This window comes from Bos taurus, chromosome X (assembly GCF_002263795.3).
Source record: "Bos taurus isolate L1 Dominette 01449 registration number 42190680 breed Hereford chromosome X, ARS-UCD2.0, whole genome shotgun sequence".
Lineage (NCBI taxonomy): Eukaryota > Metazoa > Chordata > Mammalia > Artiodactyla > Bovidae > Bos > Bos taurus.
In genome coordinates, this window is record NC_037357.1 from 66,906,109 (window position 1) to 66,929,367 (window position 23,259).

The 23,259-nt window shown below is 36.5% G+C and overlaps 1 protein-coding gene across 2 annotated transcripts in view; it reads left to right on the forward strand.

The window, feature by feature from the left end:
• The window catches only part of POF1B (POF1B actin binding protein), a 100,406-nt gene that overhangs the window by 37,840 nt on the left and 39,307 nt on the right, over positions 1-23,259 (forward strand). For both annotated transcript variants that reach the window (XM_059883700.1, XM_024988548.2), the window contains 2 exons: positions 8,444-8,545; positions 13,695-13,877. In XM_059883700.1, coding sequence (XP_059739683.1) covers positions 8,444-8,545; positions 13,695-13,877 — 285 coding nt within the window. The remainder of the gene's footprint in view (positions 1-8,443; positions 8,546-13,694; positions 13,878-23,259) is intronic.

Genomic DNA, 23,259 nt, shown 5'->3' on the forward strand with positions numbered 1-23,259 from the left:
AGATAGATTGGCTTGGTTTTCTCAGCGAGTAAAAGGAGAATGAAGGAACATGAACATGGGGCACTGAGGAAAAGAAAATGATTTGTAACCATAGTTACAGAGAACTTAGTGAATACAAGTATGACCATGAATGTTGGAGAGCCTTTTAAAATTCGTTAACTTTGTACTGAGCCACATCAGCAAATCTTTATTAAAATGTTCTCCAGCAAGGTTTCATGGCCTGGGAACAGTAAAGTAGATGCTGGGGATTATGTACTTTGTTAGATGTGAGAATTATTCTCAGAGGTCCTAAAAGTAACAATTAAACACCTTTGAAAACACCTGTTAATTTTTCAGGTGGATTTGGCACCAATTCAAATATACAGGTAGGAAAAAAAAAAAAAAGCTGCCAAAATAGTAAAACTATCAACTCATCTGTTAGAAATCCAAGACTTTTGATAAATTTTGCTGACCTGTTTTATGCAAAGTGATTTATTAATATTAATATTTGTTTTTTTTTTTTTTTAATAGATTGGGACTTCCCAGGTGGCTCAGTGGTAAAGAATCTATCTACCTGCCAATGCAGGAGCCAAGGAGATGCACATTAGATCCCTGGGTCAGGAAGATCCCCTGGAGGAGGAAATGGCAACCACTCCAGTAACACTGCCGGGTTAAATCCCATGGTCAGAGGAGACTGGCAGGCTACAGTCCATGGGATCACAGAGTCGGAAATGACTGAGCATGCATGCACACACTCTGATTGATTTGATGAAAATATATTTCCATAAATTTAGAAGTTTTTTTTTCAGTAGGTCATTTAAAATAAGTCCAACTTACAGTTTAGGGAGACTCAACACTGCTAGCACCCAAGTCATTTTTCTTCTTAAAAAATAATAATGGCTCAGCTTTCAGAGTAAATTTTAGTTCACAGAGAAGAAAATTTATACTTTTGCTAAATTTTCCCCCTTTTCAGATCAGATCAGATCAGATCAGTCGCTCAGTCGTGTCTGACTCTTTGCGACCCTATGAATCGCAGCATGCCAGGCCTCCCTGTCCATCACCAACTCCCGGAGTTCACTGAGACTCACGTCCATCGAGTCAGTGATGCCATCCAGCCATCTCATCCTCTGTCATCCCCTTCTCCTCCTTCCCCCAATCCCTCCCAGCATCAGAGTCTTTTCCAATGAGTCAACTCTTCGCATGAGGTGGCCAAAGTACTGGAGTCAAAGAAATCCCAGGGCTGATCTCCTTCAGAATGGACTGGTTGGATCTCCTTGCAGACCAAGGGACTCTCAAGAGTCTTCTCCAACACCACAGTTCAAAAGCATCAATTCTTCAGCACTCAGCCTTCTTCACAGTCCAACTCTCACATCCATACATGACCACAGGAAAAACCATAGCCTTGACTAGATGAACCTTTGTAGGCAAAATAATGTCTCTGCTTTTGAATATGCTATCTAGGTTGGTCATAACTTTCCTTCCAAGGAGTAAGATGCTTATATCCTTAAGATAGAAGTTCATATCATCCTTTTTCATCTAATCATTTGTTCATTCACTATAGAGTATTCAAGATGGATAAAGTTCCTACACTCAACAAGCTTACTTTTGTATATTTTTAAACTTGATATCTTAGAAAAGTTCTATCAAGATTTTCATAAATTATTTTAAAATTCAGTATTGATTTTAAATATTACTGTATTAATCAAAATCAATGCTTTTTGTACATTGCAATGACAGATTAAAGGTAATTTAGCATACATTATTTTGTTTAGCATAAAGTAGTACCCTGCATTACTATCCCTATGAAAAAGGGACTGAGCTTCAGAGAAGGTAATGTAGGTAAGAGAGGCAGAACTGAATACATGTTTTATTAGTGCAGAATTTTTTCTATTACACTTTGAAAGTGAAAGTGTGAAAGTGTTAGTCACTTAGTCACATCCAACTCTTTGCAAAAAGAGCCTGCCAAGCTTCCCTGTCCATTGAATTCTCCAGGCAAGAATACTGGAGTGGGTTGCCATTCCCTTCTCCAGGGGACCTTCCCAACCCAGGGACTGAACCTGGGTCTCCTGAATTGTAGGCAGATTCTTTACCATCTAAGCTACCAGGGATATTTTCACTAATTTTAATAATCAAATCCAATAGATTTGTAGTACTTCAAATACAATCTACTTTGTAATTCTTACCTGTTGACCTCCCTGAAGCATTTATACCTTCACTCACCTTATTGCTTCCTGAAAATTTCTCTTCTTTTGACTATATGGCATTTTTCACTTATGATTCTCATACTTCTGAAGATTTGTCTAGTTATGTCCCTGATATTCTTTTGCCTTCTCAGCAATTGCATGGTTTTAACTACAACTTCTATGCATATGATTCTGAAATCTAGAACAGTAGTCATGAAATCCCCACCCATTTCCAGACATGTGTTTTCAACTGTGTGGTGTAAAAAAGTCTTTTTACTAGTTATTTGCAGTAAGTTAACGTGTGTTTGGGCTTCCCCTGTGGCTCAGAAGTAAAGAATCTGCCTACAATGCAGGAAACACAGGTTTGATCCCTAAGTTGGGAAGGTCCCCTGGAAGAGGGCATGCATGGCAACCCACTCCAGTACTCTTACCTGGAGAATTGGACAGGACTGAAGCGACTTAGCATGCATGCACATATGAGGAATACAAACGTGAATCAGACCTAGATTCTTACCTGGAGCACATAAAACTCCATGTGTCTCCACTTTTACTGTTTTGTTGTTGTTGTTGTTGTTGAGACTGTTGGCCATATAGTAGATTCCTCAGGTTCAAGATCTCAGAGTCATAGTTGAAAAGTACTGTACTTAATTATGTAGGATAATTTTCTAATTGGTCTCTTTATCTGTTTTATTTCCATTTACCGATTACGGTTTCTAAAGTGGACTTATGTCCAACTCTGTGCCATCCCATAGACGGCAGCCCAATAGGCTCCTCTGTCCCTGGGATTCTGCAGGCAAGAATACTGGAGTGGATTGCCATTTCCTTCTCCAGTTCAAATCACAGCCCTGTTTAAAAGCATGCAAAGGTATCTCACTGTCTACAGAACCATGCTCCATCTGCCAAGTATATCCCCTACATTTAAATTTACACTTTTCCAACCTTGATGTCCTGACTTATTCTATTGTCTCCATTTCAAATACCATTTTCTTTCATCTCCTTATATTCAAAGCCCACCTAAACCTTCTCTCAAATGCTTTCTGATCCAAGTAACCACCCCGAATGTTACCAGATGCAACTTGATTTTTCTTCTCCTGAATTCCATCCCATATTATTTCTCTGTACTTTTTATTGTCACTTGTCTCTTTTTACCTTGTATTATAAATATTTGTGTTCACATATTATCTAGACCAGGGATTAGCAAACTTTTCCTATAAAAGGCCATATAGTATGTATTCCAGGCTTTGTTGCCCACAGAGGGTCTTGGTCTTCTTTCCTTTTACTCATAGTCGTTTAAAATATAAATATCATTTTTAGCTTGCATGCATGCATTCTAAGTTGCTTCTGTCGTGTCTGACTCTTTGCACCTCCATGGACTGTCGCCCGCCAGGCTCCATGGGAATCACTAGGCAGGAATGCTGGAGTGGGTTGTCATTCTTTTCTCCCGGGGATATCCCCAACCCAGAGATCAAATCTGGGTCTCCTGCATTACAGGCAGATTCTTTACCATCTGAGCCACCAGGAAAGCCTATTATAAATATAGGCTGCTGCCTACAGTTTGAACCCTGATCAATATTCAGTCCTCCTAATAATAATCTAACTTTGATTCATTCCTTATAATACTTAGAAAACTATGTTGCGCATAGTAAGCTCTGAAACGTGTTACATGAATGTAAACATGTGTTATGTGTATCACCAAAGAGGATTTTTTTTTTTTACAAAAACAAACACAAAATAGTTCCTAGGGTAATTTAAAAAAAATATATCCATTTTTCAGTTCAGTTCAGTTCAGTTCAGTCACTAATTTGTGTCCGACTCTTTGCGACCTCATGAATTGCAGCACGCCTGGCCTCCCTGTCCATCACCAAATCCTGGAGTTCACCCAAACTCATGTCCATTGAGTCAGTTATGCTATCCAGCCATCTCATACTCTGTCGTCCCCTTCTGCTCCTGCCCCCAATCCCTCCCAGCATCAGAGTCTTTTCCAATGAGTCAACTCTTCGCATGAGGTGGCCAAAGTACTGGAGTTTCAGCTTTAGCATCATTCCTTCCAAAGAAATCCCAGGGCTGATCTCCTTTAGGATGGACTGGTTGGATCTCCTTGCAGTCCAAGGGACTCTCAAGAGTCTTCTCCAACACCACAGCTCAAAAGCATCAATTCTTTGGTGCTCATCTTTCTTTACAGTCCAAATCTCACATCCATACATGACCACAGGAAAAACCAAAGCCTTGACTAGACAGATCTTTGTTGGCAAAGTAATGTCTCTGCTTTTGAATATGCTATCTAGGTTGATCATAACTTTCCTTCCTAGGAGAAAGCATCTTTTAATTTCATGGCTGCAATCACTATCTGCAGTGATTTTGGACCCCCCCAAAATAAAGTCTGACACTGTTTCCACTGTTTCCCCATCTATTTGCCATGAAGTGATGGGACCAGATGCCATGATCTTAGTTTTCTGAATGTTAAGCTATAAGCCAACTTTTTCACTCTCCTCTTTCACTTTCATCAAGAGGCTTTTTAGTTCCTCTTCACTTTCTGCCATAAGAGTGGTGTCATCTGCATATTTGAGGTTACTGATATTTCTCCCAGCAATCTTGATTCTACCTTGTGCTTCCTCCAGCCCAGCGTTTCTCATGATGTACTCTGCATATCAGTTAAATAAGCAGAGTGACAATATACAGCCTTGACATACTCCTTTTCCTATTTGGAACCAGTCTGTTGTTCCATGTCCAATTCTAACTGTTGCTTCCTGATCTGCATATAGGTTTTTCAAGAGGCAGGTCAGGTAGTCTGGTACTCCCCTGTCTTTCAGAATTTTCAACAGTTTATTGTGGTCCACACAGTCAAAGGCTTTGGCATAGTCAATAAAGCAGAAATAGATGTTTTCCTGGAACTCTCTTGCTTTCTCCATGATCCAGCAGATGTTGGCAATTTGATCTCTGGTTCCTCTGCCTTTTCTAAAACCAGCTTGAACATCAGGAAGTTCATGGTTCACATATTGCTGAAGCCTGGCTTGGAGAATTTTGAGCATTACTTTACTAGCATGTGAGATGAGTGCAATTGTGTGGTAGTTTGAGCATTCTTTGGCATTGTCTTTCTTTGGAATTGGAATGAAAACTGACCTTTTCCAGTCCTGTGGCCACTGCTGAGTTTTCCAAATTTCCTGGCATATTGAGTGCAGCACTTTCACAGCATCATCTTTCAGGATTTGAAATAGCTCAACTGGGATTCCATCATCTCCACTAGCTTTGTTCGTAGTGACGCTTTCTAAGGCCCACTTGACTTAACATTCCAGGATGTCTGACTCTAGGTGAGTGATCACACCATTGTGATTATCTTGGTCATGAGGATCTTTTTTGTACAGTTCTTCTGTGTATTCTTGCCACCTCTTCTTAATATTTTCTGCTTCTGTTAGGTCCATACCATTTCTGTCCTTTATTGAGCCCATCTTTGCATGAACTTTTCGCTTTGTATCTCTAATTTTCTTGAAGAGATCTCTAGTATTTCCCATTCTATTGTTTTCCTCTATTTCTTGCATTGATCGCTGAGGCTTTCTTATCTCTTCTTGCTATTCTTTGGAACTCTGCACTCAGATGCTTATATCTTTCCTTTTCTCCTTTGCTTTTCACTTCTCTTCTTTCCACAGCTATTTGTAAGGCCTCCCCAGACAGCCATTTTGCTTTTTTGCATTTCTTTTCCATGGGGATGGTCTTGATCCCTGTCTCCTGTACAATGTCACGAACCTCCATCCATAGTTCATCAGGCACTCTATCTATCAGATCTAGTCCCTTAAATCTATTTCTCACTTCCACTGTATAATCATAAGGGATTTGATTTAGGTCATACCTGAATGGTCTAGTGGTTTCCCCTACTTTCTTCAATTTAAGTCTAACTTTGGCAATAAGGAGTTCATGATCTGAGCCACAGTCAGCTCCCGGTCTTGTTTTTGCTGATTGCATAGAGCTTCTCCATCTTTGGCTGCAAAGAATATAATCAATCTGATTTTGGTGTTGACCATCTGGTGATGTTCATGTGTTGAGTCTTCTCTTGTGTTGTTGGAAGAGGGTTTTTGCTATGACCAGTGCATTCTCTTGGCAAAACTCTATTAGCCATTTCCCTGCTTCATTCTATATTCCAAGGCTAAATTTGCTTGTTACCCCAGGTGTTTCTTGACTTCCTGCTTTTGCATTCCAGTCCCCTATAAAGAAAAGGACATCTTTTTTGGGTGTTAGTTCTAAAAAGTCTTGTAGGTCTTTATAGAACCGTTCATCTTCAGCTTCTTCAGCATTACTGGTTGGGGCATAGACTTGGATTACTGTGATATTGAATGGTTTGCCTTGGAAACGAACAGAGATCATTCTGTCATTTTTGAGATTGCATCCAAGTACCGCATTTTGGACTCTTTTGTTGACCATGATGCCTACTCCATTTCTTCTAATGGATTCCTGCCCACAGTAGTTGATACAATGGTCATCTGAGTTAAAGTCACCCATTCCAGTCCCTTTTAGTTTGCTGATTCCTATAATGTTGATGTTCACTCTTGCCATCTCCTGTTTGACTACTTCCAGTTCGCCTTGATTCATGGATCTAACATTCCAGGTTCCTATGCAATATTGCTCTTTACAGCATCAGACCCCGCTTCTATCACCAGTCACATCCACAACAGGGTGTTGTTTTTGCTTTGGCTCCATCCCTTCATTCTTTCTGGAGTTATTTCTCCACTGATCTCCAGTAACATATTGGGCACCTACTGACCTGGGGAGTTCCTCTTCAGTATCCTATCATACTGCCTTTTCATACTGTTCATGGGGTTCTCAAGGCAAGAATACTGAAATGGTTTGCCATTCCCTTCTCCAGTGGACCACATTCTGTCATACCTCTCCACCATGACCTGCCCGTCTTGGGTGGCCCCACATGGCATTGCTTAGTTTCATTGTGTTAGACAAGGCTGTGGTCCATGTGATTAGATTGACTAGTTTTCTGTGATTATGGTTTGTGTGTCTGCCCTCTGATGCCTCTCGCAACACCTACTGTCTTACTTGGGTTTCTCTTACCTTGGAAGTGGGGTATCTCTTCACAGCTGCTCCAGCAAAGCACAGCTGCTGGTCCTTACCTTGGACAAGGGGTATCTCCTCACAGTCCCCGCTCCTGACCTTGAACGTGGAGTAGCTCCTCTAGGCCTTCCTGCGCCAGCTGTGACAGACCATATCCATTTTTTTATTTAATAATATCCATTTTTAGATTTAATAATTTATTAGTTAGCCAAAATGAATCACTTATACGTTTGTTTTACCAAAGTATCTCAGGAACATTTAGATAGAGCACTCTTTATCCAAACTTGAATACAAGAAATATATATTGTGGGTTCAAGAGTGCCTTGCCTTCTAATAACCAGAACAACCAGTATTTTAGTTCAATTGTTCTAAATTTTTTTTAAATAGCTGACCACAAAAATGCTGTCATATTTTGTTGATTTCAAAATGGTCCTAAACACATTAACTGGTAATGGGTTTAGCCAATCCCCTTCTATACTGTTCCTCTGTATTGCAAAAAAAAAAAAAAGAATGCAATTTTTCGTTTGTAACAAAATAACCATACCCACCCCCCACCCCCCACCCCCATATAAGTGAAAAGTAATGAAAGCCAAAAGAAAAGAGAAGAGTATAGTACACATTACAATTATTTTGGACTCCTGGTCTGATTCTTATTAGCCCTTCCCTGGTTTCTTTCAGGTCTTGGACATGTCACCAGCCTTTGTTCCATTGCCTGACATATTATAATCATAAGAAAGAATTGTACACTACACTTCATTTCAAGGGCACCCAGATTGAATTTCAAAAAAAAAAAAAAACTTTAATATAGGCTCAGTGGTGCTAAATTATGTTTATTTTGCATTTCCCCAAAGATAGTTTCACATCAAAAGAAACTTTCCAGTAAACCCAGTTTAGATGTGGTTGACCTCATGCCTGTCTACCTCCATAGGAAACATTATATTTCGGCTTAGAAACAGAAAAAAAATCTTTCCCACCCCTTTCCAACTTCCCCCAAACACTGTTAGGCCTAGTAAAATGTAGTGGGAAATACAGATTATTCTGTTTGAGAAAATATATTATTTTTATTACTACATCCTTATATTTCTCAGAACCTTATTGGGATGTGATTTCCTTTTTTCCTAACATCTGCCACTACCTTGGTGTTTATTGGAGAATGCATATTTGCTTAAGTTCAGTTTCTTCCGAAAGTTAACCTACAAAGCAAAATGCAACTTTTACTGTCTTTGTAGGAACCTCTGTCGCCATTCCTAAGAGGAGGCCATTTCTTTCCAGGAAATAATGTTATTTATGAAAAAACCATAAGAAAAGTGGAGAAGCTAAATATGGATCAGGTATGTGAAATTTGTTTTAAGGCTTATTTTATAAGTGTGTACTTTTGAATTATAAATATTTTAATAGAGTTAAAATGACATTCAATTTTCAAGTGCCAGGTGAGACCACTATTAGTCATAATAATACTTCTTTATATTTACAGCCCTTCATATCATCCTTAACAATTTCATTTCCATTTCTTCATTTAAAGTATTGTCCCCATTTTACTAAAAGAGAAACTGAAATGAAGACATGCCCAGTCATGGAAAAAATTAATGGTAGAATCTGAACTTAATATAGATATCTCAGTGTTTTGTACATTTCTTTTAAACTAGGCTCACAAAAATAATAATTTAAAACATTGTAATTTTTTCTTAATTAACTTAATATGAAATGAATTTCTAAATGAACACTATGAACAGATGGGAAAATACTGTATACTGTAAAAGATCTAGAAAATGAAAGCTTGAAGTCAGGTTTTTGAAATTCCATTAATCTTAACTGAGACCAAGTACAGAGTAGAAAACTACAACAGGGTGATGGTAATTCCATGGCATTTAGAGCTCCTCCCTCCTTGTGCCCTTCCATCCTTAAAACAGAGTTGTTACTGAAACCAGTAGAGGTTTCACATTGACCTGCTCAATGGGTACAACCATGCTCAGGCCAGACAAAGCCTGGGATTTATCTCTTGAACTAGGTTAGTGCAATAGCTTCTTAGGCCTTTGGTAGCAAAGTACTGCAATCTGAGTGGCTTGAAACAACAGAAATTTATTGTCTCACAGTTCTGGAGACCAAAACTATGAAATAACCACATTGGAAGGGCCATGATTCCTCTAAAACCTCTATGGAAGGAACTCTTCCCTTCCTATCTCCTAGTTTCAAGCTTGGAGAATGCATATTTGCTTAAGTTCAGTTTCCTCCAAAAAGTTAACTTGCAAAGCAAAATGCAACTTTTACTGTCTTTGTAGGAACCTCTGTCGCCATTCCTAAGAGGAGGCCATTTCTTTGGCCTCAGGCTTGTAAATGCATAATTTTAATTCTCCATTGTCACATAGCATCCTCCCTGTGTGTCTTCATGTGGTTTTCCCTCTGTGTATGTTTGTCTCTGTGTCCAAATTTCCCCTTTTCATGAGGACACCAGTCATGCTTGATTAGGACTTATTCTAATAACCTCATTTTAACTTGATTACTTCTGTAAAGACCCTGTTTCCAAGTAAGTTCACATTCTGAAGTACTGGGAGTACTGGGAGTTAGGACTTAAACGATTTTTTGGGGGGAGGTACAATTCAACCCATAACAGGTAGTTAAATATTATCAAATGAATTTTGATGACAAAATCATTTTTTTCTCATATACAAATGAAACATTACAATATACTAAATTCTCCTTTTTCATTTTTCTTGGCATGAGAACATATTTTGTTTTTATTATCATTTAGGGGCAGTTGTTACCCAGTTCATTGGAACTAATATATTATTTATTCATTTGATACCCAGTAATAATGAAATAGAGTAAGCTCTCAGAATCATAAACATCCAAATCTTTAAGATTCTGGTCTGCTTCAAAAATTGGATATAGTCTGAAGGACTTAGTATAGTATATATTAAACACATATTTTCCAGTTTCTGTATATTATGAGACAAAACAGAAACATTTCATGAAATGTCAGTTTTTCAAAAGACACTTTCTTTAAGCTACTGGGTTATAACATCTATTCTTTATCTAACTGAACTCCCAAAACAGTAAGCTTGACAATTTTAAATAGTAAGGAATTTGTTTTTTTTTTTTTAATTTAAATTTATTTATTTTAATTAGAGGCTAATTACTTTACAATATTGTATTGGTTTTGCCATACATCAACATGAATCCGCCACAGGTGTACATGTGTTCCCAATCCTGAACCCCCCTCCCACCTCCCTCCCCAGGTTCGATGCAAGATACAGTAAGGAATTTCTGAGATACATCATTTCACACTGCTTCCAACTTCTTGTTTCAAAAAGAATATACAGCTTTTCTAAATCTTGGCCCTAGAAAAAATATTGAATATCCTGTACATTATTATTGCTACATATCTGGAACAATTAAAGATGTGTTCAGTGAACATTGCTGCTAGTTACTATAATATCAATAGCTAAATTACTATTAACTTGACTATTTACTTTTATATGTCCACTATTCTTATTAATGACTTAAATGATTTGGGAGTTTTGGAACTGCCATAGGAGACTGCCTAAGGTAAAAAGGAACCATGCATATGAAAATACAATTGCTCTGACCTAGCTTAGTTTCCTCAGTGACAGAAACATAATGGGATGAACTGGATAAAGCTAGAGTCTGGATGAATCTGCTTAATGCCATCTTGAAGTGAAATGAAGTGAAAGTCACTCAGTCATGTTGGACTCTTTGCAACCCCATGGACTATACAGTCCATGGAATTCTCCAGGCCAGAATACTGGAGTAGGTAGCCTTTCCCTTCTCCAGGGGATCTTCCCAATCCAGGAATTGAACTGGAGTCTTCTGTATTGCAGGTGGATTCTTTACCAAACTGAGCTATCAGGGAAGCCAATGTCATCATGAGACTAATTCAAATAGGACTAGCTTTTAGAAGATGGAACCTGTCCAAAAAAGAGGTCTTTATAATAGGATGGTAAAGTAATGCCAGTGGCAAGATAATTATCCAATTCATATGAATCAAACCTGGGTCTCCTGCATTGCAGGCAGATTCTTTACCATCAGAGCCACAAGGGAAGTCTATAAATTGTACTCTGTGTATTTTTTTCTTAAGCAAAGAAGAGAAATATATGGTAAGATATATGGTAAATCAGAAATGTTTGAACTTTTGTACATTAAAAACTCAGCTTGTGATATGTCACAAAAGTATGAGAAACATGAATATCTTGCTTCGGAAAAATAATTTTAGCAGTCAGATATGAGGACTGAAAACTGAAAACCTGCTAAGACTTCAGTGGTACCAGGTAGTGGTTCACAGGCCAAATAGGTTTAGGAAAACCACAAGACATCTCAGATGGAGAGACTGTCAGCATTCCATTCAAGAGTCAACTGATACATTAATAAGGAAAGATGGTTGAGAAATGGGTTTTGTTTTCTTTACTGTCATTTCAAAGTTTTTCCTCATCTGTTAAAGGACACATTTCCATCCCCTCCCCCCACCAGGAGGAATTTTATTTCAGTAATGTACTAGCTCCTCACTGGGTGAAATTTTTCTCCAACTATCACCCTGACTTTTCCTAATCTAGTGTATAAAGGTATTTTGTAACATAAAAGAACAAAATTTTCATACCAAAAATTTGTACAAAAGCTAGATAATACACAGTCAGACTTCTAAACTGTAGAGATCTTAGTGCTAGTATATTTGTAAAGAAGATTCTATTTGAAAACAGCTTGAAGAAAATGATTCTATGAACTGATTCTGTGACCTGTATTTATATGTTTAACAAGGCAGTTCCTACTTGTAAAATGTGTTTCTTAATACATATTTTTTCCAAAATATTTTATATACATGAAAAGATATTTGTAAACATGATAAAATTTCAAAGCATAAAAATATAAAAGGTACAAAAAAAGTGCAAAAAGAGAAAATATATATAGTGCAAAAAATCCTCTCTGTCCTGATCCTCTTTTCCCTCAGTTCCTCTTCCCAGAAGCAGTCATTCTTAATGTGTTTTTGTTTCATGCATGTATTTAAAAGCAGTTGTATATGTTTGTAAGTATACATGTGTGTACATTAAAAATATACACAAGGAGTATACTATATTCATTCTTATGCATATTGTTTCTTCAATTAATACAGTTTGAAAATTGTTCCATATAAAAATTTTAAAATTTGAAGTGCCTTATTTCATTAACATAGGTCACCTTTTCACAGTCAAAAGGAAATAGAGCATTGAATTTATACTTTCAAAGTTAATTGTATGTGCATGAATGTAGCATTATGATTCAAACAGAGCATTTTTTCTTTGGGTGAAAGTTTTTTGAAAACTGGTTTTCAGGTATCTGTTTCCAAAATAGAATAGAACAAAATAACATAGAAAATTCAAACATACCTGAAATCTTCAAAACTAAAATAACCAAATATCTTTTCTTATTCTGTGCTCAACACTTATCAGAAACAAAATCACAGTAAATAAGCAAACAGATAACAAAGATTTAGTTTAAAACAAGTTCCAAAATACTTTGAAGACAGTACAAATTCAGTCTAATGGTCTGAAAGAACTCTGAGCAAGAAGTCATAAGTTCCAGACCCAATTTTGCCACTAATTATATCATCATAAGTAAATTATCCTACCTCTCTGGACCTCATGGTCATTTTTTTTTTTTTTACCTGCAAAACTAATGGGGTGATTGATGATTAAGTTGATGATGATGATGATGACAATGATAAAATTTGATAATGATAATAATAAATGTTAATTCCCACCTACTTTATACTTGGCACTCTGCAAACATTAGTTAATTTACTCCTCACAGCAACCCAATGAGGTACATACTATCTCCCCTTTACACATGAGGAAACTGAGGCTTATAAAAATGTGTGTACAGTTTCTCAAGATCACAGAGTTAATGGTAGAATCAGAGTTAGAATCTATGTTTTCTGGATATGAAGGTTCAGTTACTGTTTTCCAATCTTTTTTCTTAATTTATGCTTGATTTTCATAAGCATAAGAACTTCACTTGCCCCCACTGTGATTCTATTATGCTTCTGACATTGAAAGTCACTACAATATATTATTTTCTAATTTATATCCATCAATATCTTCAGTATTATAGTATTATGCAATTAGATCCTGAAGTGCCTATTGAATCATGAATATTGAATTAATTAATTATTAATTAATATTAATTAAAATTAATATTCATTATAGTTTTAGTGTTAAGTGTAACTGGAATATTAACTTAATCAAAACATGCAATTCCATGGCCAACTTAGGTAAGTATTTGGATTGTCACAGCCACCTGATCAAATAAAAATAGAGTTCAGTACAACTTTTTTCCAATGGAATAACTGGAAAACTAATATATCACTTATTAAAACTATAAATCCTGGGGCTTAATTTATCTTGTGAAAGAACACATTCAATTTTTTAAAATGGATTTTCTTTTATTAATAATTTTTATTCTAAATATTTTTGGCTTGTGTATGTATTTTAGGAAAGCTATCCTCAGATTCAGTGCAATCATCACATTGTTCAACAGCCCCAGATCATCCACTCTCCTCACTGTGAACAATCCCATTCTAGTCAGAAAATCCAAACCATCACAGGAAGTGATTCAGTTTCTACAAACACTGGAATTGAACTGTGTCATGGTGGCTCAAACCATACACATGAGCAGGTAAGATTAATGAAATGATTCCTTGTAAAATTGAAATAATCTCTTAAACCCTTTTCACACTTCTGTATAGATACCCACATTAAATTTTCATCAAAATATTGATGGGTTATACCATGGGGATTTGTGTTTTATTATGGCATTTTTAAAATAAAATTTTCCATCTCTTCTCAGAACACAAAATAACTCAGGTATGTTAATACGTTAAATCTATGAGGGAAGTTAGGAACTGATAAATGAATACCTAATTTCTAGCTGAATGGATTCAACAGTTGTACAACATTAAATATTTTCATGAGATATGATATTTAAATGAATTAGAGTTGATATTTCTAAGATGATTGTAATGGTAACATTTCACAAGCTGGTAACTTTTATGTTTTCTTTGCAAATTTGGTATATTAACTCAGGTTATAATAGGCATACATTTTATTGTGTGTTTCATTAACAAGACAGAAACTAAAACTTAGTTGCTAAGAAGAAATCTGTTGGGATGCAATCATCAGTGACTAATTTATGTTCTGAATACTTTGGAAACTTGTAAACATCTGTTATATAGGTGTTAACGGAAAAAAAGATGGTCTTGAATCTTGGGAAAACTAGCAATAATAACTGGAACTATGGGAAATAAATCATCATTTGTATGTTTTAATATTTTTTCCCAGTAAAAAATAACTTGCTCAACTGACCTCTCTCATAGGCAACTCATATGCAACTGAAAGACAAAATAAAAATAATAAGAAAAAATAAAGGACCCTGCCCATATAAGAATATGATTGTTTTATATTAAATATGCATGAGGTTATTTCTAAACACTGAAACTTTGAGATATGCACTTTGGCAATATTGGTAAAAACAAACAAAAAAGAACCACGAAAGATTTAAAACACATTTTTTTTCCAACTGATAAAGCCTAAAATTATTTTTTCCCTGAATATCATATCATGTATGGAAATACTGGCTTTAGAATTACTCTAATACGGTCCAGATGATGTTGAATTTCTTAAATGGGTTAGTAATGACAATTAGAAAGACATTTTTTTAGGTTAAATTATTTGAAATTTTCATTTTTGTAGGTCAAAGTTCATCAGTTCAATATGTTACTTTGCTTCTGTTTCCTCATCATAAGATTCATCATCCATTTCTTACAGGGTTATTGTAAGAATAAATCATGTCTTGTATGTTAAGCACTTAAAGATTGTTGAGTGCTGACAGTAAGTACTTAACAAATGGTAATTACTAGTTTACAGGAATAATTATTATTTGTAAGCATTAAATCTTCACACCAGGTACTATGAAAAATACAAACATCAGTAAGACATTGTCACATTTCTCTTAGGTACTTATTGTATAATAAGGGGAAGTGGCAAACATATAAAATATTATACAAAGCAAAGTATGTCTGTTATAAAAGGAACCTGCAATGAGCTTTGGGAATAGAAGAAAGAAGAAATTAATTTCAGCTGGAAGATGTAGGAAAGCTTTGTTGAGGAAGAAGAGATTGGCCTGGGTATTAAAGAGTGAATAGAATTTCTATATGTGGTATGGTGGTGTGTGGCATGGACATCCTAAGTACAGGGAGTCACATGAAAAAAGTGATATATTTTGGAAAGTACATTTGGGGTTTCAGGAATAGTGGTTCGGTTTGTATGACAAAGGAGACATGGGATGAAGACTATTAGAGTGTAAGATTAAAATGATATATTAAGGCCAGATCATGAGGCCATTGCCGTGGCATGATCTTAGTTTCTTGACCAGGGATTGAACCTGGGCCTTCAGCTGTGAAAGCATGGAATCATAATCACTGGGCAACCAGAGAATTTCTGAAGGTTAAGTTTAAAATTTTGAACTTTATTTGGCAGGCAATGGAGAATGATTGAAGGTTATTAAGTAGGAAAATATTGATAGCTATGATTAGATTAATTCTAGAAGCTTTGTGCAAGATAAATTGAAATATTGATTAGTTTTATCTTCACAGTGTTCAGAATGAAGAAGATATCATTATTGACTTTATTGTTAAGAAAACTGAGGTTCACAGAAGTTTTTACTTGCAAAGGCTTTGTATAGCTAGCATGTGATAGAGCCAGGATTTGTACATAGTTAGCCTGACTCCAGAGCTTACTGAGAGTTCCTTCTGGAAGTTGAGTCAGCAGTGTGGAGAGTCCTTGGTCAATAATGTAAACATGAGTAGGCCAATGGATTAAGAGTCTGCCACTGGAGAGGCTTTGGTGTTATAACAGAAAGTGGACTAGCTTCAGGGTAGGAAGATCTGAGTTCAAGTCCCAGCTATGTCCTTTTCAAGCTGTGTGTTCTTAATAAATATTAAATCTCTCAGAAATATCCTTATCCATAAAATTCTGTTAGTAATGTCTACCTCACAGAGTTGATGTAAAGACTAAATGAAAATATGTTTGATGTGCTTCATAAACTATAAAGTCTACAACATGAAAAATACCACAGAGAAGGATTTGCAGAGAGAAGATTATTAAAAGATATTTCAGCAAAGTATAAAACTTGTTTTTGTTTTGTTTTTAATTAATTTATTTATTTTAATTGTAGGATAATTATGATATTATAATCTTTTACCATACAAAGTGTAAAACTTAAGCTAAGATAATGACAGTAGGATTGAAGTGAGGGACAATTATCAGAGATGGGAACAATATCATAGGATTAAGCATCTTATCCAAAAGCAATGGTAATGCTATGATATACAGAATAGCCCTAGGAAGCTCAAAGCTAGTAATTTTCACCTATGTGGATAATATAGAATTGGCTCCATTTCTGGTCAAAGTGAGGATGGGGTAACCTGATTGTGCAGATCCCATGGGCAAAGCAGGGCAGAAAATGAATTGTCTCACCTAAGGTCTTTGGTGTTTACACGTTAGTCTTTCACATGAGTGGAAGAGTCTTTGAAGAGTAATAGAGCAGATGTCAGTTAGGCTTTTTTTCTTATACTAAATGTTGACCCATTTTTAGTTTGTGTTTAGAGTTAAATTGCAATTCAGAGGTCAAGGAACACAGACTTTAAATACAATTATTTGGGTTTATAAAACCTGATTCTGCTGAGCTGCGTGATCCTAGGTAATTGACTTTAACTGGGCTGAACATCAGTTTCCATATCTATAAACAGGGAAAATCACACTTAACGTGCAGTATATCTACAATAGAATTAAATGAGATAAAATATGTAAAGTATCCAGCTCAGTGCCAAGCACATAGCAGATGTTCAAATGAATGTTTGAATCTTTACCTTTCCCTCCTCATACTGAGGCCCCAAATCCTTCAAAGCATCAATAGGAAATTGATTCCCATTGTAATAGTTTTCAGTTCAGTTCAGTCTCTCAGTTGTGTCTGACTCTTTGCAACCCCATGGAATGCAGCATGCCAGGCCTCCCTGTCCATAACCAACTCCCAGAGTTTACTCAAACTCATGTCCATTGAGTCGGTGATGCCATTCAACCACCTCATCCTCTGTCATCCCCTTCTCCTCCCACCTTCAGTCTTTCCCAGCATGAGGGTCTTTTCAAGTGAGTCAGTTTTTTGCATCAGGTAGCCAAAGTATTGGAGTTTCAGCTTCAGCATCAGCCCTTCCAGTGAATGAATATTCAGGACTGATTTCCTTTAGGATGGATTGGTTGGATCTCTGGCTGGCTGTCCAAGGGACTCTCAAGAGTCTTCTTCAACACTGCAGTTCAAAAGCATCAATTCTTTGGTGCTCAGCTTTCTTTATAGTCCAAACCTCACATCCTTACATGACTACTGGAAAAGCCATAGTTTTAACTAAAAGGACCTTTGTTGGCAAAGTAATGTCTCTGCTTTGTAATATACTGTCTAGGTTGGTCATACCTTTTCTTCCAAGGAGCGAGTGTCTTTTAATTTCATGACTGCAGTCACTATCTGCAGTGATTTTGGAGCCCAAAAATATAAAGTCTGTCACTGTTTCCATTGTTTCCCCATCTATTTTCCATGACTAAATCACCTTTAAAGTATCTTCCAAGAAGCATTAAAATATTTTTAAAAATCAGGTGTCCAAAAACCTGGCTTCAAAATATTTCAAATAAAACTAATTTTTGTATGTTTTCCATGGTTCTCCTTAGAAACATTATCATTTTGGTTTCAAATTCAGAACATCACTGATCACATTTCCTTTCTCGAGGACATTAAGAATAATGTGCTGTGATCATTTTCCTGCCATTAGCAAGGAACAGATAATTCCACATATGTTAGCCACAGTAAAAAGCTCAGTTGAACTTGTTTTAGAAGTTTTCATACAGGTGGTGCTTAAAGAAAGGCTCAAATAATTATATATATTGTACACACAACTCTTTTGCACTTGGCTTGAGACTTCCAAGGAAATTTTTAGAGTCATGGGAAGATGTAAATGGAAGAGTCCTGCTCACTTAGTGCTATTGCCAAAGAAAAAATCTCCAACCTCTAATGTCTTTCTTCTATCATTTAAAAATTTAATTTTTGTCAACATCAGGACTGCACAGATCTTAGTGTCAGGTACTTTCTTTTTAATTTATTTTTTAATTGGAGGAAAATTACTTTACAATGTGGTGTTGGTTTCTGCCATAATTATACTTATATTCCCCTCCCTCTTGAGACTCCTCCCTCCCCTACCCCACCCCACCCCACCCCTCTAGGTCATCACAGAACTGCCTGGCTGGGCTTCCTGTGTGAAACAGCAACTTCTTACCAGCTATCTGTTTTACACATGGTAGTGTATATATGTTTATGCTACTTTCTCAATTCATCCCACTCTCTCTCCCGTTTCTGCCAAGTGTCCAGGAAGCTTGTTACAATATTTACTTAACATAAGCCATTCACTAATGATGGAAACTTAGGGCTGCTTAGCTCAATAAACTCAGCAGTTCTGCCTGTTCCCTCACTCAGTCACATGTGGCTCCAGTCCTTCTCCATCTTTATTGCCTTCTTCATCTCATTATTGAAAATGAGCATCTTTTGTGTAAAATTCTCTTCACTGCTATCCTGTCCCCAAGTTTAACTGGTGTCTGTTTTGGACTCATTTTTTTCTCCAACACCACCCTTGTCTATCTCCTGTTACCTCTTGCTCTTGTGCCCTTTTGAACTCTTGTTCTGTGACAAACAAATTTTTTTTTTTTACTCTTAAAACTGTTTTTTTTTTTAATCAAAGCAATGCATATAGAGAGCTTAAAAGTTCAAATAGTATTAAATGGCATAAAACAAACAGCAGTTTCCTGTCCCAACTCTTTCCATGCCTGCCTGACCCCAGAGAACCATTTTCAACCCTTAACTTTTTTTCTTCTGGTGTTTACCTTCATATAGCTAAGTAGTATGAATATACCTATGCTGCTATTTTTTAATTCATAAATATTGTACATTATCTGTTGGAAATTCTGATACATAAGGATTTAGTTCTATAAACCCTCCATTTACCTGTTTCTATCCCTTTCATCATCTCAATATAGTTAAATCACCATTTGGGGGACTAAATCATTATTCAATGTTTATATTATTCTATTATTGCTTATGAAAAAAGTATTCACTGCTGAACCAATTTGTGTACTGTTTTGCTATTTTTATTAGTACAACTATTATTTGCTGGTGTTAATAATTCCCTAAGTTTTTTCATTTGTTTGGTTTTCTATGTATCTATTGGATTCTTTTCTCAGTACAATTTTATACAACTAAGTGATTGACCGTTTCTTCTCTTTAAAACCCTGCAACCCATATACACCGCTCCTCATTGCTCATATTATCATTACTACTGATCTTCTAGTCACTCTTTCCATCCTTCAACAGTTTCACTGGCAGGATTATAGGCTTCTTCCCACTTTTGCCTAACCCCTGCCCTGGAATCATCTGTGAGAACTTCACCACCATGAAAGACCACCATATGATCTTTCCTATGCTCTACCCTCATGGTTTTTCATCACTGTTAATTTCTTCATTTCTACTACATCTTCAACTCTCATAGACTTTGGCCACTCCTTGAAACCTCCTCATCACTTGAAACTGTTTAATCTGGAATTCTGAATGTCTCATCACTTTCTTGCATCTCCTACTCCCCAATTTCCATTGAACCTTGCCCTTAGCAAGCTTTCTCACTCTCAGTTCCAAACCAGGCTGGTGTCCCTTGTCAGCTGATTCAACAATGCTCTTGCTAGAAAACCTTAAAATTGTTGTTGCCTTCTCTGATTAATCCTCACCTTCACTGATCCCTTACTTTGGATAAACTGCCGTCCACTTTCTTTGCCCCTAGATTTTGACTGCTTCATGTGTTAAAGTTCACAAACTAGGCTAATTTAATCTCATATATATTGTCTCTATCTTGCTGGACTCCTTCTGTTGCTAGGAACTCCTTTTAGTTAATTCTAATTATTTTGCCACCACGGTCCTCAGTATCTAATCCTTACTTTTCCCACCCTCTTTGTACTCCAGGTCCCACTGCTATTCTCTTATTCTCTGCAGGTGGCCTTGCCTTCTACTGAGAATGGGCAGTGGAAGTAAGATTTTATTGTGCACCAGAATCAGTTGGCAGGCCTGTTTAAATAAAGATTGGTGAGACTTGACAATTTGCATTTCCAAGTTCAATGGTTATCCAAAGTTTACTTGGTCCAGGTACCACAATTTGAGTTTACTATGTGAACTCCTTCAACACTCTGCTGCTGCTGCTGCTAAGTCACTTCAGTCGCGTCCAACTTTGTGCAACCCGATAGAAGGCAGCCCACCAGGCTCCGCCATCCCTAGGATTCTCCAGGCAAGAATACTGGAGTGGGTTGCCATTTCCTTCTCCAATGCATGAAAGTGAAAAATGAAAGTGAAGTCGCTCAGTCATGTCCAACTCTTCACGACCCCGTGGACTGCAGCCTACCAGGGTCCTCCGTCCATGGAATTTTCCAGGCAAGAGTACTCTACTTCATTGAAAAATTTCTCTGTACTTGGAGCAAACTTTTGATTCTTTGGATCTTTAAGAATTAAGAATCTAAAAATAAAGAATTAAGAATCTAACTTCATCTTCAAGGTGACTCCCTTAGCAACCCTACCAATCTATTGATTTATGATCTCACTCTTTGTTCCCTTCATCTGCAAACACTCTGAAGCAGGAAGGCATAATCACTGCCTACCATTTCCTCACTACTCACACATTCCTGAATGCTTTGCAAACCAGATTTTAGTTTCAACTTTCTCCTGAAACTGCTTTTATTGACCTCTAAGTTGCAAATTTCACTTTCTTTTTTGGTTTCATTTTCATCTTACTCCAGTTTGATGATAAGTGATTCTGTTGATCCATTGTATTCCTGATATTCTTTCTTTCCATTATACTATACTGCTGCTTCTAATTCTCAGACTTCATTCTTCTTTCATCAGATCTTCCCCAGAAACCCATCCTTGGCCTTCTTTTCCTTTCTCTATCTCTTCTCCCTTGACTATATGGTATAAAATCTTGACTTCTATGACTTTTACATGATCACCTTTACATGGACAACTCTCAACATTTCCCTGCTAAGCTCTAATCCATAATTCATTTATTTATTTGTTTTTGGCTGTGCTGGATCTTCATTGCTGTGCTTGGGCTTTCTCTAGTGGTGGCAAGAGAGGGTTACTCTAGTTGTGGTGTGCAGATTTCTCATTGTAGTGGTTTCTACTGTTGGGGAGCACGGGCTCTAGAGCATGTGAACTTCAGTAGTTGTGGCACATGGACTCAGTAGTTGTGGCTTGCAGGCTTAGTTGCCCCGAAGCATGTGGGATCTTCTCTGATTAGGGATCAAACTGGTGTCCCCTGCATTGCAAGGCAGATTCTTAACCATTGGACTACCAGGGAAGTCACTCTAATCCATTATTTTTTACTAATTGATCTCTCTACTTGATTGTCCCACAGTCATCTCCAATTAACCACATATAGCTTTTCATTTTATTCCCTCTATTAATGATATTTTCAGTGCTCTAATTACAAGACTTAAAATTTACTTTCCCTCTCCTTTGCCACCTCACACCTAATCAGTTATCAAGATTCTTCTTATATAAAATCACTCTTACATAGCTGAAGTTGTGTTTCCTTTGTATAACTCTTTTACCATTTGATCTGCTTTATAGCTCTTATCAACTGGTCAATCTATTATATATATCAAAGTTATTTAGACATATATCTTAGCTCTTCTAAAAGACCATAAGGACCTTGAGAGAGGAGACAGTGTCTTATGTCTTTTTTTCAGTAGCACTTAAAAGTGTACCTTAAAACAGTACTTAGTAAGTTCTCAATAAATGTGGGCTGAATGAATGAAAGCATCATGCCACTGAGACCTTTTAAGTACTTCCTGTGTCTTGTGTGTATAGCTTTTAGCCTTTGGGTTAAGGAAAAAGTTAGAATGTAAGATAAATTACACTGAAAGAGCTACGTCATGTGTGTAGTGAGTTTTTCCGCTGACTCTGCTTACATAATAAAGAAGTGGTTCCATTCTTTGAATAAATTACATACTAAGGAATGGCAGAATAAAGAAATGAAAGAGAGGTGGAGAAGAGAACAAGTAGCAAAAAAGATGGTTTCAAGAAGTTATGTATTAAAAATACATATTCATTTAAAATTAATTTCTTTGGGATATGTATCTTCCAATACAAGAAGTATTTAGAGTGGCTTAAAAGAACAAATAAGCTGTAATAGATCAGAAAAAGAAATATCAGGAACAGTATAAATATAAAGGAACAATAACTCCAGAAAGAAAAGAGCACACAGAAATGCAGGCACAGAGTTCCATGCCATTAGTAAAAGTGGGCTAAAAACTTGGCTCTGAGATTTCTGGAAACCACAGGGAGGGAAAAAAAGAAAAACATGATTAGTGACAAAATTCTCATTGTTCACAAGAAATAGCTAAATAAATTTTCAGTAGTCACTTGTATCATAGGAAAATGTATTTTATTTTCCATTCAAAATAATTAAGCTGTTACAAATTCAATCACTGGTATTCATTATAAAATGACAATCCAGACCACCTACTTTAATTGGTTAGGAGTGGAAGAATCATCTTATTTCATTAAAAAAGAAAAAAATACCCAACCTATACATATACACCAAAAGAGGGGCAAGGACAACATTGAGTGGCTTTCAGTAAAGTTAATTTTAGTTGCTTTGTTAAAGCACCTCTTTCAACTAGTGTTTTTCCATCTATTATAATTAATATTTAGCCCCAATGGCATATTTTATGACAACCTCCTCATGCAACAAATGTTTACTGAGCCTCTACTATGCTCAGTTGCTATGGTAGGAGCTGGAATTAAATAAAGATATTAAAACTGAGTCTCTACTCTCTGGTAGCTGAGAGTATGCAAATAATTTATAACCATCTCCTGCTCCTTTTTTATAATCATTATTCAAATAGCCAATTGTCCATATGTATTA